We start from the raw sequence: 18428 nt of genomic DNA, 5'->3' as shown, positions 1-18428 counted from the left end.
TCTAAGAAAAGGATCTGAAGAAAATTTGGTAAAATACTACAATAAAATTCGGTAAGGTTGGATAGTTGGGTAATGAGTAAGTGAGAGTATATTTTATTCTTCTCTTTTGTCTCTTTAAGAGATTTTGTTTTTAAAAGAGAAGAGCTGTAGGAGTAAAGAAGGAAAACTAGCCAGGTAGGATTATAATCAGAAGTTACAATCCGATAGTAGATTTTTGAAGTTTAAAATTTCAGAAGTGGACGGTCCTTGCACACAGGGGAACAAGGTCTTGCGGAAAGGAGTGCTTGGTGTGCTGCCGCCATTTCTTCCGCCTTCAGTTTCTGCGCCTTTCGCAGGGCGTCTGACAGCGCTGTGTTGGGACAAAGCATCCAGAGGTTCACCACCTCTGTGATCTCATAGGAGCCACAGTGAGGAGGGTCCAGGGAAGAATTTACCATTTTCAGTGGAAAACAAATGGCGGTTACTAGCTATGATGACTTTGTACTTTGGGTTTGACTTGCTGCACCTTTCTATATAGTAAGACACCAACTGCTTAAAAAATAATCCGTGAGACAGATACGAAGAGGAGCATTTTAAGATGTGCAGTCTCTTTGGAAAAAGGATCAAACTCTTGAACTCAGCATCCTAGATATGTTTGTAAATAAATTCCTGGCATAAATCCTTAAAAAAGTAAAATAAAATTTCAGAAGTGGAATAATTTTAGATGATGGTAGCCTCCAAGTTTGCCATGTGTGGGTGGGGCTGAGGTGGTGTGGCGCGCGTTTGGATCGAGAAGGTCGCAGGACTACAAGCACCGGGTGTTAGATAATTGGTGACGTGAGCATTGACATAAGCAAGAATCATGACTTGGTTTGAGATGGACAGGAAAGCTGTGAGCTGGATGCCAAAGTGTTCAATGAGTATGGAAGAGTGACCGGATGATCCATCATGAACAGTGATGAAGGAGAATACTATCCAAGGTGGCAAAGTCAGTTTGAAGCAATAGAGAAGGGTTTGGAGAAAGGTTTTTCTCTGAAAGAGCTTTCATGCTTCGTCTTCCAGGCTCTCAGGAAAAGAGAAGGAACAGATATCTGAGCAATTGAATGCCCTGAATAAGGCTTACCATGACCTTTGTGATGGTTCAGCAAACCAGCTTCAGCAGCTTCAGAGCCAGCTGGCCCAGCAGACAGAACAAAAGGTACTTTTAGTTTTCTCTCCAAATGTTGGAAGGGTACCTTTTGAACGGTATGCAGGCAGCTTTGCTGATTGGGAGTCATGATCACTAGCTTTCCATGACGAGTGTGACTTAATTTTTAACCTCGCTGTAGCAGCCATGTGTCTCGTGTTTCTTTACTGGGGTTCCACGATGTGTTGGTCAGTCAAAAATCACTAGAAGGTGCTTACGGCTAACCCGTCAGACCTGGTTCACTGTTGTGTGATCTTCCATTCTGTGGCAGACCACAGTCAAGGAGAACCTAAATGCTATATTATGTCTGATCAGAAGGCAATCAGGTTACTCTGTGGCATTGTCACTCAAAAGTTGATAGCCAAGAGTTCTGAATATTGGGAAGTAAAGGCTGTGAACCTCTTCCCCCCATACTTTTTTCCCTGTCTACTACATAAATGAGAAATGTTAATTTCCAAAAGAAACTGGTGGATTAGCTGCACTGACTGAGACACTGGTTCCCCTTACCCATTGTTGCCCCATCATGTGACATCTTTACCAGTTCCCTCTCATGTTCATTTCCTGGACCATATGGAAGTTGTTAAGTTCCTGCTGGTTGTCCTCAGTTCTTCCTGGATACGTGTGTGTATATGTAAACTTACCATATTATATACATGTGTCTCTGGGATATATATGTGTGTTTGCCTGCTTGTTTCCTATGTTGTGAAGCAATGGCCGAATTCCTTGGGGCAGCCGGAAGTGAAGCTCCTGTGGCAATCGGATTTGGTCTAGATGTTGCTCAAAATGATATTCATACAAAACATGCTTTGACTCTGGTCATGAAATTTGTGCAACGGAGCTAGAGTTGTAAAGACCACAATGCAGAACCAGCTGTGATTTATTTGAGAGCAGATTTCCAAAAAGAACGTGCTGGTTTAACATGCTCTGTGTGAGGTAGCCCACTTCTAATGGCTCATCGCTTCACCATATATGGGAGTACGTAAAGAGTTTTAACAATTGCTTGCTGAGAACATTCAGTTCTCATTTTGAAAGGTTAAAAAAGGGGAGAAGGAGAGAAAGAAAGTCAAGCTGCTGAGCACCACTACATTGAGCATGATGTGTCCCCTGTTACCGTTTGTGTGTTTCATGTGAAGTATTGTTCTGATTAACTGACATCCTTGCTTACAAGTTTCACTAACCCTTTGGAGTTTAAGCACAAATGCACAAAGGGAAAAGAGGACGACCTGTTTGGGGTTCTTTTTTGCAAAAAAACAAACAGTCGCATGCTGGACGCTAACACCAAGCTTACACTGTGTGTGCGATACGGCTGAGCTGCTCCGTAAGGCTCTCTCTCTTATCTGCCCAAGGCACACCCTGCAACCCTGGTAAGTAGAAGCCTTTTATGTTTTCTTTCCTCTTCTCCCTCTGTCTTTTTCTGCTTGTTTAGGTCAGAATGCCCATGTTTGGTGGGGCTGAAATGAATTTCTCTGGAGTATTTCCCGATACAGTGATTCCTGCCTCTCCTCCAATTACGAGGGTGTTAGAAAGAACAGTCTTTTCTCTTTGGCTAGACTCCAGGCCTTTTTTCAATACCAGCATTTCTGAGACTCTGTGAACTCACAGAAGAAATTAGAGGTTTCCCCAAAGAATCTTTTCCTTTTTCATATTGTCTGCTTCTGCATAGTCTTTACGTGGATTTTGTAAAAGGAATTTTTCATATATTTCAGAGAGTCACATGCCAGTGGGATTTTTCCTTCAATCTATAAAGACTAGCTAACTTGTAGGTTCACATAGCATACATTTACCCTATACACGTTAAACTCTACATTCTGGGTCAGAAAACAGAGGGAGGATGAAGAATAACACATAATATTTTAAATAGTTTGGAGAATTCTCAGTTATTCCATTATTTGAACAAATACAGTGAGATGAAGATGCGACCCAGATCTGCTTCCTCATTTGCTGTCTGTTCTGCATCTCCGATAGTGTGCAACTAATCAAGCTTGAAATCTGGGGGAAATAGGTTAATGATTTTAAGGATTTCCTTACTATTTATCAGCTTATTTGTTTATTCATCAAATGTTTCTTTAACTGCTGGTACGAGTCCTGGACATCCACTGGGCAAAGTACCTGCTCTTACGGAGCTTACGTCTCCCTGAGACAGAAATGAAATGCATTATATAGGAGGCAAGGAAGTGATTGGCAGTTAACGTCAATAAGATCCTCCATGAATAAGTTGAGTTAAATAAGGATCAAAAAGTAACACTGACTAAAGGGGGATAGATAAAAGCATGTATAGAAGACGAAGATAATGCACACTAACAAGAAGAAGTGGAAAGTTGGAGATTAATAAAAGTGATGAAGTGTTCTAAGTGGTAGAACGCTGGAAAGATTTAATTTCTGAATAACATCATATTGCGATGAAAGGCTTCAAAATAGGAATTCTTCAGAAGCTGTTTTCAGGCTTTTTTGTGAGGGTAATTTTGACAGTGTGTTAAGGCTTGCCTTATTCTCTGTCGTTAGTACCTAATTCCTGTGTAAGATGCAGCTCTACTGTGCTTATCCTTCCTGCTCTTCGGATCTGACTGGGGAGGCAGTATAATAGCTTGAGATTTAGAGTAAGATCTTGGTTTGATTCTGGAACTCATTCATTTTGTGACCTTGGACAAGTTACCTAATCTCTCTGTACCTCAGTTTCTTATCTGCAAACTAAAAATTAATTGCTTTCATAGGATTGTTGTGGGGGTGTCAGTGCTTAATAAATATATTAAGTGTCCAACAAGTAGTAGCTGTCATCATGATGATTGTACTACCCATTCTAGCCTGGACTAGAAGAAAAGTTATTAGTGGTTCCAGAGTCAAGAGTCCCTAGTCTGCTCCTTCCTTGACTTGCTACTTCCAATTCCTAGAGCTAATTTAACTCAGAGCCATTGCCATGGGACACGCTAGCACTGGCCACCAAGAGTATGACCGCTCCAGTTGCTAAACAGCTGCCTGAGTAATATACACAGGGCCATTTACTGAGCTGCACAGCTGTTGCTGGGCTGCTTAAGTCTCCTTCGAATCCTGTGGACCCATCGCGCTGAACTCATCGGCAGGGAGGTCCTACTTCAAGAGTCTTCTGCGTGGATTGCAACACTGAGAAGTTGTTGTATGGGGTTGAATTCTCACTTTGGGGGAGCTGGTATGTGTCTGTAGGAGCCTTTGTGGTGATGTAGTCTTATAAGTAGCTGTCCCCTCACTTTCACTGCTTGCTACTTTGTAGAGCTTGTCACTCAGATATGCTTAATGCTACCATCCCTTGAGTAATCTGTGAACTTCTGGCCATGTTAAACATTCTGTAGTTTAGAAAAATTCTTTTTTAGCATTAACACTGCCAGGCTTCAGAATGTTTCCTACAGGTTGGGGCTCATCCAGGCTGGGTTTTTCTTGTGGTCAGAATTTGATATACTGTAGTTCTTTGAATGATTCTTTTCAACAATTGTGCTTCTCTGATTCAGTGTTCTTTTTCATTTTCTCTTGTAGGGCTGCAGAGCAGTTGCTGGGGTGATTGACCTAGGCACAGTGGAGATATTTCCCATCTTCAGAGCCATGCAAAAGGGCCTCATTGACCAAGACACAGGCCTTGTGCTCCTGGAATCCCAGGTTATCATGTCTGGCCTCATTGCCCCTGAGACCAGTGAAAAGCTGTCTTTGGAGGAGGGCCTAGCCAGAAACCTCATTAATCCCCAGATATACCAGCAGCTCCAGGAACTAGAGGATGCCCTGTCCTTAATCAGCAGGCTTACTGAGAACAAAGGCCCTCTTTCTGTGGTGGAAGCAATTGAAAAGAAAATAATCAATGAGAAAGTTGGACTGAAAATCTTAGAAGCTCACCTGGCAACTGGAAGTTTCAGTCTCCCCCCTGATGAGAACTGTATTAACCTAGAGGAGGCTTTTCACCAAGGCCTCATTTCTGCCTGGCTTTACTCAGTGTTAGAGTCTCACCTGAGATCATCCAAGAACTTGATAGACCCAAACACAGCTGAGAAAATCGGTTTACTGGATCTGATGAGGAGATGTATTGTCTACCAGGAATCAGGGTTGAAATTGCTGCCTGTCAAGCAATTGGCAGGGGGAATGGTGAGCTTGAAATCAGGCCGGAAGGTTAGCATTTTCCGTGCAGTTCAGGAAGGGCTAATAGATAGGCAGGTCACTGTCCGGGTGCTGGAAGCTCAGCTTTTTGCTGGAGGCATAGTAGATCCAAGAACAGGACACAGACTTACAGTGGGAGAGGCTGTGAGACATAATTTGATTGACCAAGATATGGCCTGTGCTCTTCTCATAAGGCAGCTTCAGACAGGAGGCATCATAGACACTGTCACTGGGCGTAGGCTGACAGTAGATGAAGCAGTGAGCAATGATCTAATAGCTGCTAAGATTGCACTTGTGATTCTGGAGTCCCTGTGGTCACTCATGGGGTTGCTATGGCCCGAGTCCGGAGAGATTCTCCCAATTACAGATGCCCTGGAACAAGGTATTGTGTCTACTGAACTAGCCCATAAAATCCTTAGTGGCCGACAGCATATTAAAGCCCTATATCTACCAGCAACCACAGAGATTTGGTCCTGGAAAAAAGCAGTAGAAAATGGTATGTTAGACAAAGATCTTGCCAATAACTTGAAGTCAATTTGTATCCCTGATGTGATGCCCCACATGCAATTAGCAGACTCTTTAGAACGAAGCAAATTGAACACGAATCCTGGAGCGGCAGGTGTGCTGTGTAGCAAGGGCCAAACTGAGGGCATCGCAAGCCATAACGAGAAGCTGCTGTTTCATCTGATGACTCACAGCTATATTAATGTGCGGGATGGACAGAGGCTGCTCCTGTTGGACAATGAGCTGATAGAGGCACTAACAGCAAGAGGTGATCAAGCAAGTCCTCCAGAAGTGTTTGGAAGTGGGCACCAGAGACTAGATGCTCCTGAGAAATTACAAGAATCGGTGAACGTGAAAATCACAGAAACTTTCTGTGATGGGCTGACTGTGAGGCCACATGAGTTCCAGTTTTCTTCTCAGAACAAAGAAGATCCTGATCAGGCAAATTGCACTGAAGCAAAAGGCAAAAAGACCATTGTAGAAACAGAAGAGAACACCAAAAGGGACCTGTTTGTAGGGCAACAAAAAGTGGGAAATCCAAATGTTGATACTTTGAAGGTCATAGATAAAGTCAAGTCAGAGTTTAAAAGGCAGTTGTTAGATACCAAAAAGGAAGACCAAATAGAAGTGTCTACCAGAGAAAATGTCAACAAAGGATTTCTCCTTATGGTACCTCCTGAGGAAGCAGAAGATGTGACTTTGGTGGAGGACAAAGATCCTTTTCCTGTTGAATCACCAAAGGAGGAATGGCAGACTCTCAGAAAGACTTCCTTTATGTGTCAGAAAGAACAAGCAGACACACTTGAAACTGAATATACTCTAGGTGAAACTGGAAGACCTCTCATAAAACCCCAAAGCAGAAAGTCACAATTTCAGATAGAGAAAGCTCTAGTTTTAGAATCGGAACTAAAGTCTGAAAAGGACAAGAATATTCATCTGGGCAGAAAGAAAGCATTAAATAAGACTTGTTTGGGTAGGGATGACCATAAACAAAGTCCAGAAGGACACAGCATGGCAGGTGGTGGTATGATGTTGTTAGAAAAGACAGACAAGGAAGCTAATGGCAGTGAAACTTCCCTGTCATGCAGTCATCCTTCAGAGTTGCTTGAAGAAGCTACCTTAAATATATTATCTACACAATTACTAGAGGGTGGTATCTTTCATGAACAGACAGGTCAAAAACTCTTACTAAATGAAGCAATAGCCCGAGGCCTTGTGCCTAGTCACACTGCTGTGAAACTTTTGGGAAAGCTGAACATGTTTCGGGGCTTCTTTGACTCTCAGACCTGCGAGTCTTTGAAAACTGAAGAAGTCATTGATGAAGGTCTAATGGATGAGAAATTGTTACACAATGTCCTCATGGCAGACAAAGCTATAAGTGGCGTCTTAGACCCTCGTACCCACACACTCTGCTCTGTGAAGGAAGCAGTTGCCATTGGACTTCTTGACACACAAACAGCCACCAGAATTTTAGAGGGGCAGGTGGTGACTGGTGGAATTGTTGACCTGAAACGAGGCAAAAAGGTTTCAGTAACTTTGGCCTCAAATCTTGGCTTGGTGGACAGTGCTGACCAGACAGAGCTTATAAATCTGGAGAAAGCTTCTAAAGGCAGAGATGCTGAAAAAGCAGTTAGAGAGAGATTAATTAGCTTACAATTGGAAACAACTGGAATTATGGACCCTGACAGCAAAGCCCCTTTAACAGTTGTGCAGTCCATCGACAGAGGGCTTTTGGAGAGGGATGAGGCCATGCAGTTGTTGACAAAGCAGGTGGTAGATGGAGGTATCATTCACCATATATCTGGGATGAGACTTTCTGTTGATAGTGCCTTTAAACATGGCATTATTGATGAAGATTTAGCCGAGCAACTCAAAAAAGTTGAGAGCTTAAGCCTCCATCAGTTCTCTCATCCTGAAACAAAGGAAACTATTTCCCTCTCTGAAGCCATAAAATTAGATCTTGTTACCCCGGACTTGAAGAGAGAAATCCAAGAAATTCAGGCCTTGACTGGAAGCTTTATAGATCTCATTTCTGGCCAGAGATTGACCTTGGCAGAAGCTGAAAAAGAAGGACTCTTAACTAATAAAGAAATGTTGTCTTCAGGAATGATGAATGGGATTATAGATCCTGAGAATTACAGAATTGTTCCCTATGCAGAATTAGTAAAAAAGTGTAAGATTGATATTGAATCTGGACAGAGGTATCTAGAAGTAATCCCCTTCTCAGACATTAAAGATGGAGCAAGTGACAAAGTACTTACATTGTCTCAAGCAATTCAGCTTGGAAAAGTAGATTTTGCAGCTACACTGAAGGTTCTGGAAGCTCAGGCAAATGCTGGAGGAATTATAGACACTGCCACGGGGAAAAGATTGACATTGGCATCAGCTTTGGAACAGAAATTAGTGGATGAAAGCATGGTCCGAATTATTGCATCCCGTCAGGTGTTAGATGGAGGAATTATTGACATATTTAATGATCAGAGAGTAACTTTAAAGGAAGCTATTGAGAAAAGACTTATTAGCCCTGAACTGGCAACTATAATCCAAGTAGATACCTTCGAGTCCTGTGATCACCAGGCTCAGAGTGAAAAGCAAGGTAGAAGTGAAGTATGTGAACTAAAGAAAGAATTTCTAAGAAAGGAAATGTTAATTGCTGGCAGTCAGACTGCTGAAATGAGTTGTGGTAAAGGAGAAAGTGAGAAATTATTTCAAATTGAAAACCAGTCTGCGCAGAAAAAGGTTAAAGTGAGAGTTTCTAATGGGGAGCAGGCAAAAAAGAGCAGGGAAATTTCATTAAAGGAATTGGAATGCAAGGGTCAGGTTAGGAGATCTTCTCGAGGTGCTAAAGAATCTTTCAGTGTCATAATTTCTAGTGATGGTAAAGGTAAATCATTGGGCCAAAGTTCAGTGACACACCCTCACTCAGAAATTTGTGATTTGAACCCCAAAGAGGTGGCTTATAATACCATGGAAAAAAATACAAATGAAGAGCAAGAAAACATAGTGGCACAGACAGAAATTATTTCTCAAATGAAACAGTTTATATCAGGTCTAGATTCTAAAGAAATAAGGGAAAACCAAGGAGAAATTATTTCAGAAGTACAAGAATCAAATTGTGAAACTCTGGGCAAATTGCCTAGTCAGCAGGTTATGCAGAAACCAATGAAAACCAGGGAGAAAGGTAAGAGAGGAAAGAGGGAGATGACTGTAGAAGAAAGTGTCAAAACACGCAAACCAGCAGTTCTTTCAGAAGAAAAGCTGAATCAGGAAACTGCCATTAGAGATGACCATGACTCTAATATAGAGAGTCAACCTGTGGAAATAACTATAAGTGAAAAAGGGAAAGAAACTGATGGGGAGCTGGGATTTTCTGTTGTTGGTGAAGCTGAAGATTCTTCTTCCCAAATGATACCCAAAGGAATTTCTGTAAGAAATCAAGATGCTTTAACATTCTTCAACTCTAATCAGGTCAGTGAAGGAGATGTGAAAAATTTAAGCCTCTGCTTGACTTTAAAACCAGAAGAAAATTTATCTCAAGAAGTTACTGTTGGGACCCAGAGTGAAATACTCTCTTCTTTGACCCCACAACCTGAAGGATTGTGCTACCAGGAACCAGTTGGAGAAGCCCAAGTTGCAGACACATCCCCAGTTTTCACAACAGAGAAGTCTTTCCGAGGAACCACCAGACAGGAGACCAATTATCATCAAGATTCTTGTGTTACTTTTAAGATTAGGGAAACCAAAGATCTGACTTTCTCATCTAACGAAAGTAAAGAAAAGTCATACCAAGAAGTACCTTTTGACTCAACAAGCGCTGTTAAATTGGAAGAAATTAGAGTAGGCTCCAAAGATGTCACTTATTTGGAATTCGCAGACAGAAAGGACCTTCGTCCTCAGGACAACAAAAGTGATGGTGAACGTTGCGGAATTCTTGAATCTAAAATAGTAACAACTCAGGAAATCCCTATAGTTACAGGTGCAGAAGCAGGGTCCTTTGAAGGCATAGTGACTCAGGGAGTTCCCAGAGTTTCAGTGTCTCTTCTCCCAGAGAAACTGTCCAAAGATGTATCTCGAAAAGAGAGTACAGGACAAGAGGATGCCACCATTAGTCCTAGTCCAGAAACCCGTGAAGAAGAGATGGTACCCCTAATATCATACCCCACAATGAAGATGGATGAGAAAACACCACAGGAGAAACTCAGAAAGAGCTCAGAGCCTGGCAGTGAACAAAACCCCTTCATGACTGCACCAGGGGGAACGAGTGTGAACCCGGAGCCCTTCAGGGCTGCCAAAGTAAGTTACCCAATGGTGGGTGGGTGGGTGGGTGGGTGGGTGGGTGGGTGGGTGGGTATCTGTTATAGCTAATTTCATGCTAAGACTCTTGACAAGATACTGAGTTTTCATGTGTATAATTGTATACATACATACACTTCAGGGCACTAGATGATTCTCTAAGATATAACTTAGTTCATCATCATCTGTTTGTAACATAGTTGTTGGAAAATTAGGCAGTGGCTCTGAATGTCTTTCTGAAATTTGCAAGGGTTTTAAGTTAGACACTAACATTGAAGCTAATTTAAAATACTGAGGCTATGGTACCTGAAGTCAGAATAGGTTTTGAAAGTTTTGCTAAAATGATGCTTATAGATTGATAATTCAGAGCTTCTGCTCCCTGAGGAAATATAATAAAATCGCTTTTTTGTCTATTGATTTGAGACAATTTAGACAAAATAACATTTTATTTCATTCCACCCAATGTGTAGTAAAAATTTCTATTCTGTTTTAAGACCCTGCCTGCTTAAAAAGCAAACATAAAGGAGTATGTCAGATTTGAGTGAGTTTTCTTTTTGGCTCCACAGAATGTATTTAACCGGCAGCTCTGCCTAGAACATGATGAGAAGTTGGTATCCTATCTGTCTCTATTACGAGACATTGAAATGAGGACCAAACAAATTCAACCTCTAGAGCTAAATCTGGCAGAGCTACAGGATCTGCTGTGTCAGGCCAAGGTAGGTTCCCAGAGACTTCCTCCAGGCCCATCGGCGTGGAGAAAATAAAGACTATTCAGGAAGAAAAACGTGTTCAAAAACACTACCATTTAATGGACAAAAAATAGATTGGAAAAGTGTAACTAGAGATCTATGAAGAACACCAGGGAGTACTAGTCTCACAAAAGCCAAAGCAGAAGAGACTCAAGGGAGGAGTAGTCGGCAGTGTTAAATGCAGTAGGGAGACTGAGTACAGTGAGGACTAAAAGGGGGTTTAGTGCCTGAGAGTTGCTGGGGACCTTGATAAGAACAGTTACAGTGGAGTCATGGGATATAAACTAGGTTGCATTGAGAATAAACGGGAGGTTGGAAGGTGTGGACAATTAATGTATGTCATTCTTTGCAGAAGCTTGATAGTGCAGGCAAGGGAAGAGAGGTAGAACACTAGCTAGAGGAGATGGACTAAAAGAGGAACGTTTTGAGTGAATTTTTAGGCTGAGTAGAAAGAACCAATAGAAAAGGAGAATTTGAAGTTAGAGGAGAGAGGAAGTGCTGACTGGTGGAATGAGGTCCCTGAGGACATGGAAAGACATAGACTTAGACAGCCTTGAGTGGGAGGAGGAATAGCTCTTTGAAATTGGAGGCTGAGAGTTGTCACAGGATTGGAGTCACGATGAGGACAGAGATTGTAGAGGTTTACCAGTTCTCTCAGTATCTAGAGTATGGCCTTGGGCAGGGGGGCTGAAGGGGAAATGAGGATGATGCCCAGAACAACTACCAAACTCTTCCACAGCTGGTTTCTGGCTTCTCTACTGAGGAGTAGCTGAGTGGGAAAGCTGGCTTGGGATATTTTTATATGCACTGGTTCTGTTCCCTTGGGCTTTGGAGTGGAAGACTTGTCCTTTGATTGACTTATATTGCATAACATTATTTAAAGCATAATGACACATATACAAAATAACATATACTTCTGCTCTGTTCTTGGAGAGGCAGCAAGTTGTAGTGCGAGGAGCATTGCACTGAGTCAGAAAACCTGAATCCAAGTCTTGGCTCTCTTGCTTACCAGGTGGGCGACCTCAGGGGAAAACAAATTCACATTTTTAAGCACTGAGGCATCTCTACTGTAAACCCAGGATAATAATATCTACTCTGCCTACTTCAAGAATTATTGTGAGCACCAAATAAACTAGTGAATGTCTATAAAAACATTTTATAAACCCTAAAGCCTGGGTAGGCTTGAGGTGACAGAAAAATGTGTTCACAGCTGATTCCTAGACAGCAAGATTTCTAGTCTTGATTTTGGAGGTAACTCCACTGTATGCCTTCAGGTGGTAGACAGGGAGCTAAAGGATCTGTCCACGGTGGTGAGTCAGGAACTGGAATGTGTGAATCAGATTATCATCAGCCAGCCTCAGGAAGTCCCAGCTCAACTGTTGAAGGCTCTAGAAAAAGATGCCAAGAATCTTCAAAAGTCCCTCAGCTCTGTGAGTGACACCTGGGGTTCCAGACTACTCCACCTCCAGAATGCTGCAGAAGTAAAAAAGGTAGCTTCTTGTTTTTATTCACAAAGGCTCACAAACTCTCGGTAGGCTTGGAGAATTTTATTATCTAATTTGCCATTTATTTCTTAGACTAGAGTTTTAAATCAGTATGAACAGCTAGAAGGCAAACTTCAAGATCTAAGAGCCTGGGTTGGCAATACCCATCTTATTCTGAACAACAAGGAGCATGTCGATGAAACAGATGCCATCGACAGCCTGAGTCACCATCTCCAACAGTGTGAGGTAAGCACTCCACCAGTTCTCGAGCATGTTTCATTTGTCCTTTTGAGTTGTATCAATTTTATTTCTCTGCTAGGCAAACTGGTGTCTGTACTTGCCTTTCTTAGAAAGTCTGACTTTCCATTTGAGAAATAAAGTCAGCTACGTTTAGTTTTTAGTTTTTTTGCGGTACGTGGGCCTCTCACTGTTGTGGCCTCTCCCGTTGCGGAGCACAGGCTCTGGACACGCAGGCTCAGCGGCCATGGCTCATGGGCCCAACTGCTCCACGGCATGTGGGATCTTCCCGGACCGGGGCATGAACCCGTGTCCCCTGCATCGGCAGGCGGACTCTCAACCACTGCGCCACCAGGGAAGCCCCCATGACTCTTTTTGAATTATGGTTTTCTCAGGGTATATGCCCCGTAGTGGGATTGCTGGGTCATATGGTAGTTCTATTTTTAGTTTTTTAAGAACCTCCATACTGTTCTACATAGTGGCTGTATCAATTTACATTCCCACCAACAGTGCAAGAGGGTTCACTTTTCTCCATACCTTCTCCAGCGTTTATTGTTTGTAGAATTTTTGATGATGGCCATTCTGACCGGTGTGAGGTGATACCTCATTGTAGTTTTGATTTCCATTTCTCTAATGATTAGTGATGTGAGTATCCTTTCATGTGTTTGTTGGCTATCTGTATATCTTCTTTGGAGAAATGTCTATTTAGGTCTTCTGCCCATTTTTGGATTGGGTTGGTGGTTTTTTGATATTGAGCTGCAGGAGCTGTATATTTTGGAGATTAATCCTTTGTCAGTTGCTTCGTTTGCAAATATTTTCTCCCATTCTGAGGGTTGTCTTTTCATCTTGTTTGTGGTTTCTTTTGCTGTGCAAAAGCTTTTAAGTTTCATTAGGTCCCATGTGTTTATTTTTGTTTTTATTTCCATTTCTCTAGGAAGGTGGGTCAAAAAGGATCTTGCTGTGATTTATGTCATAGAGTGTTCTGCCTATGTTTTCCTCTCACACACCAGCTTTGATCAGTGGTCTAGAGCATGGGTTTGCAAACTTTTTCTATACAGGGTTAGATAGTAAGTATTTTAGGCCTTGCAGGTGACCTGTTTCTGTGGCAGCCATTCAGCTCTACTGTTGAAACATGAAAGCAGCCATAGACAGTACATAAACAAATGGTTGTGGACATGTTACAATAAAACTTTATTTACGGGCTTCCCTGGTAGCGCAGTGGTTGAGAATCTGCCTGCCAATGCAGGGGACATGGGTTGGAGCCCTGGTCTGGGAAGATCCCACATGCCGCGGAGCATCTGGGCCCGTGAGCCACAACTACTGAGCCTGCGCGTCTGGAGCCTGTGCTCCACAACAAGAGAGGCCGCGATAGTGAGAGGCCCGCGCACCGCGATGAAGAGTGGCCCCCGCTCACCGCAACTAGAGAAAGCCCTCGCACAGAAACGAAGACCCAACACAGCCAAAAATAAATTTAAAAAAAAAAGTGAAGTTGGAAAATATGAACTTATTTTATAAAAAAAAAACCTTTATTTACAAAAACAGGTGGCAGGCAGGTTTGGCTCGGGACTGCAGATTGCCGACCTCTGATCTCGAGAGATGGTTTTCTTTTTGTCAAACTCCCAAGTTATGTGATTCTTTTTATAAGTCAGTGAGAGAAAGTTAAAGATTCTGAGATACATATGAGCCGAGGATTCTCCCCCCCATCCCCACTTCCAACATTGTTGTTTCTTTTGGTTATACTTAAAGTAATATCAGGTGATACTCACGTTGGTTTATCCATGCTCTGCTATAGATCTTCCTCTCCTAAAACTCTTTCTAAAGTCAGAGCAGAACTAGAGATGTTCCCTCCTATTCCATCCCCTTCATTTTCCCCAGTCTTAGGAGATACAGACCTAAATGTTGTCTGTGGTCAGGCTTCCTTGTATGCAAGCTCGTCCCTCTTTATCTTGCAAGAGTTGGCCTGCCTTCTTCTTTCATAGCCTTTTATCCAAATATACCATTGGAGGAATGAGTAGCAGACTTTATCTGTTCACGGGCAGAGTACTAAAAGAAGCAAGGGTGAGAACAATTTCTAAGATACAGTATGAGATATGAAAACAGAGCATCTCATGCATTGGGATCCTTGCCTAGTTATACAAATTCTGTTATAGAAAGAGAGCCACAGCCTAAGCCTCATTTTCCTTAGTGACAGTTTCCCAAATCCATGTGTTCACACATGAAGGAAGTATAGTCTTGTGATAAATATCTAGAAGCCCTCCTCCCAGCCTGCTTTTCAAGATTGCTGACTACGCTCAATTTCAAAGTGACAGATGTGTAGATATCTTACTTGTTTTTATGTTTTTCATTGCATCCAGTATAACATAGTTGATGATCACTAAATGTTTGTGAGAAAATTGCATGCTTTTTAATTGTCTGAAAACAGATAAAGTCTAGTGTTTAGGCAGTTTTCTACTGCTTTAAAGAAGCAATATAACTATTATATAAGAAAGTCTGACTGTAATCCTTTACAGTTTTAAAATGTGTAAGCAACATTATTTACTCTAAAAGTCAAATTTCAGTGAACCAAAAATAAATTGAATATTTTCTCACTTCTGGCCTACCAGGTACTCAGGGCTAGACAAATACAAATAGGTATTTGAATCTAAGAAAATACAATTAGACAGATATATCTCAGACCAAAAATTCATGTTATACTTTCCAAAACTTAAAAAAATACATTTTTTCACAGACACCTGGGATTAGCTGTACTGTAATTCTGTTACTATAAATAATTGAAAGCTTAGTGCATTTAGAAATCAAGGGCTAGCAAAGGAAACCTAACTGTAATATGTGAGGGGTTTGGAGAGGCCAGAAGTGAGAGAGACTTCGGTTTGGCCCTAGAAATTATCAGTGTCAGTTATAAAAATGCAAGAAATTAACCTCTGTTTGATCATGTTGATTCTTTGATTAGAACCAACAGCTTCTGCTTCTACAGAGAATAAGAAGTTTCTTTTCTTTTTTCTTTTTCTTCCTTTCCCCACTTACCTTAGGATTTGAAACAGCCCATGGCTGAGAGGAAATCTCAGCTGGATGCACTTGCCTTTGATATTCAGTTCTTTATCTCCGAGCACGCCCAGGACTTGCCTCCTCAGCAGAACCGACAGATGCTAAGGCTTCTGCATGAACTGCAGAGGTCCTTCCAGGACCATGTGGATCGGACCACAGCCCAGGTGGATGCCTTGCAAGGCCGTCTTCAACAGATGGAGCAGGCAGCCCGGCTTAAGGTCAGACTGAACCAGAAGCTGGGCTCAGTTGGTCTCTGGGATGTCCTCTATCTTTGGGTTTTCTGGCCAGAGTCCGTTTGTCATGATTCCAGGAGCCTGCGTTTACCAGTTTTGATTGGTTCAGGCCAGTTTGGTTCTAGTCCAGGAGGCAGCTCTTCTGGCCGTTTTTCTTGCCGTGTTTTTGGTTTTATGTGTGTGTGTATGAGAGAGAATACGTGTGTTTACGTGTGTATGCATGTGCAAGCGTTTTCTTTTTAGCGAGACTCTACTGTCACTGTGTCTCACAGTCTCTGACTTTCAAATGAAAATTTTATCCCTAGCCCTTATTTCTCCTACTCTCTCCGTCAGCATTCTTTTGAGGACTGTTAGGAACATTTAGGTACTCTGAGCTCTTGAGAAGAATGGTCCTGAAATCAGTTTTATTCTGGGGCTTTTCAAATGATTAACAGTAAGATTCCTTGACCACCTTCAAACAGCTGACAAAAAGATTTTTATCAGAATCATATTAATTTTTTAGCACATTTGAAATTATTATTTTCTAGCACCGTTCTTTACACTGTTGTGCCCAGTTCTTATTCAGTTATTGGAAAACGGTGTGTAGAAACACTCTTGATACGTTTTGGGGGGTGGGGAGAAACAACTAATCATCTCACCACCTTCTATCACAAGCCTCTTCTTGCAGGACTCAACATAATTGCATTAATGGTAACATCATAACCTTATAATACCAAGAATGATGCTTATGCCATTTCTGCTGTTTGAATAATAAGTTGGAATTCAGCAAGATGATACTAGAATTGTCCTTGTCATCAGCAAAACTGTCTCAGGGTCTCTTTTATTAAATATTGTGCAAAGTAGAATTGAGCTTTTGAGTCAGGCTTAAAGGATATTAAAGGCTTAAAGTCAAGTCTGTATGTCCCTTATTACTGCTTAGTTGTTTCAACTGTATTGAATTTGAAGTAAAATACTAATGAAATAGGTTACCTTCCATATCTGGAAATTTGCAGTGTCCTCACTTGGGAATTTATATAGCCTGGTGTAGCTTATGGATAATTAACGAAATAGCATTGGTCTGGGCCACCTTAAGACACAGCCCACATCCAGGATAGGCTCCTGAGCTGCAGAAGGTGATACAGTTGCATGTGAACATTCTCTCTAAGTGTGTAATTAATTCCACAATGTTTATTAACCTTGTTATTGTCAGAAATGCTCTGCTTCTCTCTATATTTGCCCTGAATGCATGTGTATGTCTGTGTGTTAACTTGTTTGCTTTGCTTTTTCAGATTCAGTCTGCACCCATCCTAACCCATGAAGATCCTGTTTTACAGCTGAAGAACTCTTAGGAGTTCTCTTCCAGAGCCCTTCTATTTGTCCTAAAGAGGGGGAGAGAGGGCCAATTTGGGCACCTGTTTGTAAGTGCAGGTGACTAAAACACCATCAGAAGGTAGAAACTGGTGGAAAACGGTTCTAGGAGGATGGTCAGGAGAACACATCATGCTCAATTGCTCAATCAGGTGCTTCAGTGTCATGCGACTGAGAGGTCTGGAGAAAGGATCAGGCACAGAAGCGTACTCCCTCCTCCCCTTGGGCTGGCTTTTCTCTTGGGTAATGGTATAGACACCTGAAGGACTGAGCCCGTTGCTATTCTGGGGCAGTTCCCTTCTCAAAATAGCCAAGCCCTTCATGCCTGGCACGTAATCATTCCATTTAATGGGTGTCTGCATTTGTGAGACATTTGATTTATATAAAATCAGCTCAATTACTAAGAAACTCAATTAGCTTATAAATTATCCAGTTTCTTGATTTTTACTCCTTGCCTAGTCCTTCTAATTTTCCATACTATGACTTAACATGTAGTGTATCATCCAGTTCCAGTAGAATTGATCAGAACCACTAATTTATTATTACCACCAATATCATCTGTGGATTTTAAGCATCTGGGCTCTCTGTTCTCCATTTCCAAGGATAATAACAGCAGTCTGGCAAAGGAGCTTCCAGACCAATACCTGGGAGCGTTCTCACCCCAAATCACCCCTGATTATAATCCCGACCATAGCCCCAGATTAACAGACGATCCAATTGAGGGGAGCTTTCTGAATATGATTTCTGTGCCTTTTCCTCCTCTAGTCTCCCACCAACTTTTCCATCCTTGAGATATAACCTTCCTGTTTTACATTTCAGGGAGTTATCTTGTATTTATAAAATGAGAATCATTAATTGTCTCTTGGCCCCTTTGCATTTTAATTAGACCCTGCAGAAACAACAAAATACCTGTCACCAGAAACTGGAGGATCTTTGCAACTGGGTAGGACAGGCAGAAAGAGCATTGGCTGGCCATCAAGGTAGAGCCACCCAGCAGGATCTCTCTGCTTTGCAGAAGAACCAAAGTGACTTGAAGGTCAGTAACAGTTAACTCATTTTTTTCATTCCTTCAAGTATTTATAAAGGCTTGCTATGTGCCAGGCACAGTGCTTAGTGCCAATAACATAATAGTAAACGTCCCTGCTCTCATGAAGCTTACAGTGTGGTGGAAAAGACAGACATTACACAAATAATCACAAAAATGAACATATAATTTATTCAGTATTGTATCTATAAAGGAAAAGTTACATGCGAACAT

General features: G+C 41.8%; 1 protein-coding gene and 1 pseudogene across 6 annotated transcripts in view; both read left to right on the top strand.

Moving 5' to 3' along the window:
• The window catches only part of MACF1 (microtubule actin crosslinking factor 1), a 341877-nt gene that overhangs the window by 206780 nt on the left and 116669 nt on the right, over positions 1 to 18428 (top strand). For 5 of the 6 annotated variants that reach the window (XM_073791623.1, XM_073791602.1, XM_019938068.3 and 2 more), the window contains 7 exons: positions 1042 to 1177; positions 4670 to 10075; positions 10642 to 10791; positions 12099 to 12314; positions 12402 to 12554; positions 15575 to 15808; positions 18057 to 18206. In XM_073791623.1, coding sequence (XP_073647724.1) covers positions 1042 to 1177; positions 4670 to 10075; positions 10642 to 10791; positions 12099 to 12314; positions 12402 to 12554; positions 15575 to 15808; positions 18057 to 18206 — 6445 coding nt within the window. The remainder of the gene's footprint in view (positions 1 to 1041; positions 1178 to 4669; positions 10076 to 10641; positions 10792 to 12098; positions 12315 to 12401; positions 12555 to 15574; positions 15809 to 18056; positions 18207 to 18428) is intronic. The other variant, XM_073791606.1, reaches the window with a different exon arrangement.
• LOC109550410 (cytochrome c oxidase subunit 7C, mitochondrial pseudogene) lies at positions 226 to 1035 on the top strand (annotated as a pseudogene).

Source organism: Tursiops truncatus, chromosome 1, assembly GCF_011762595.2.
Source record: "Tursiops truncatus isolate mTurTru1 chromosome 1, mTurTru1.mat.Y, whole genome shotgun sequence".
Taxonomy (NCBI): domain Eukaryota; kingdom Metazoa; phylum Chordata; class Mammalia; order Artiodactyla; family Delphinidae; genus Tursiops; species Tursiops truncatus.
This window is presented reverse-complemented; position numbering and strand designations above follow the sequence as displayed.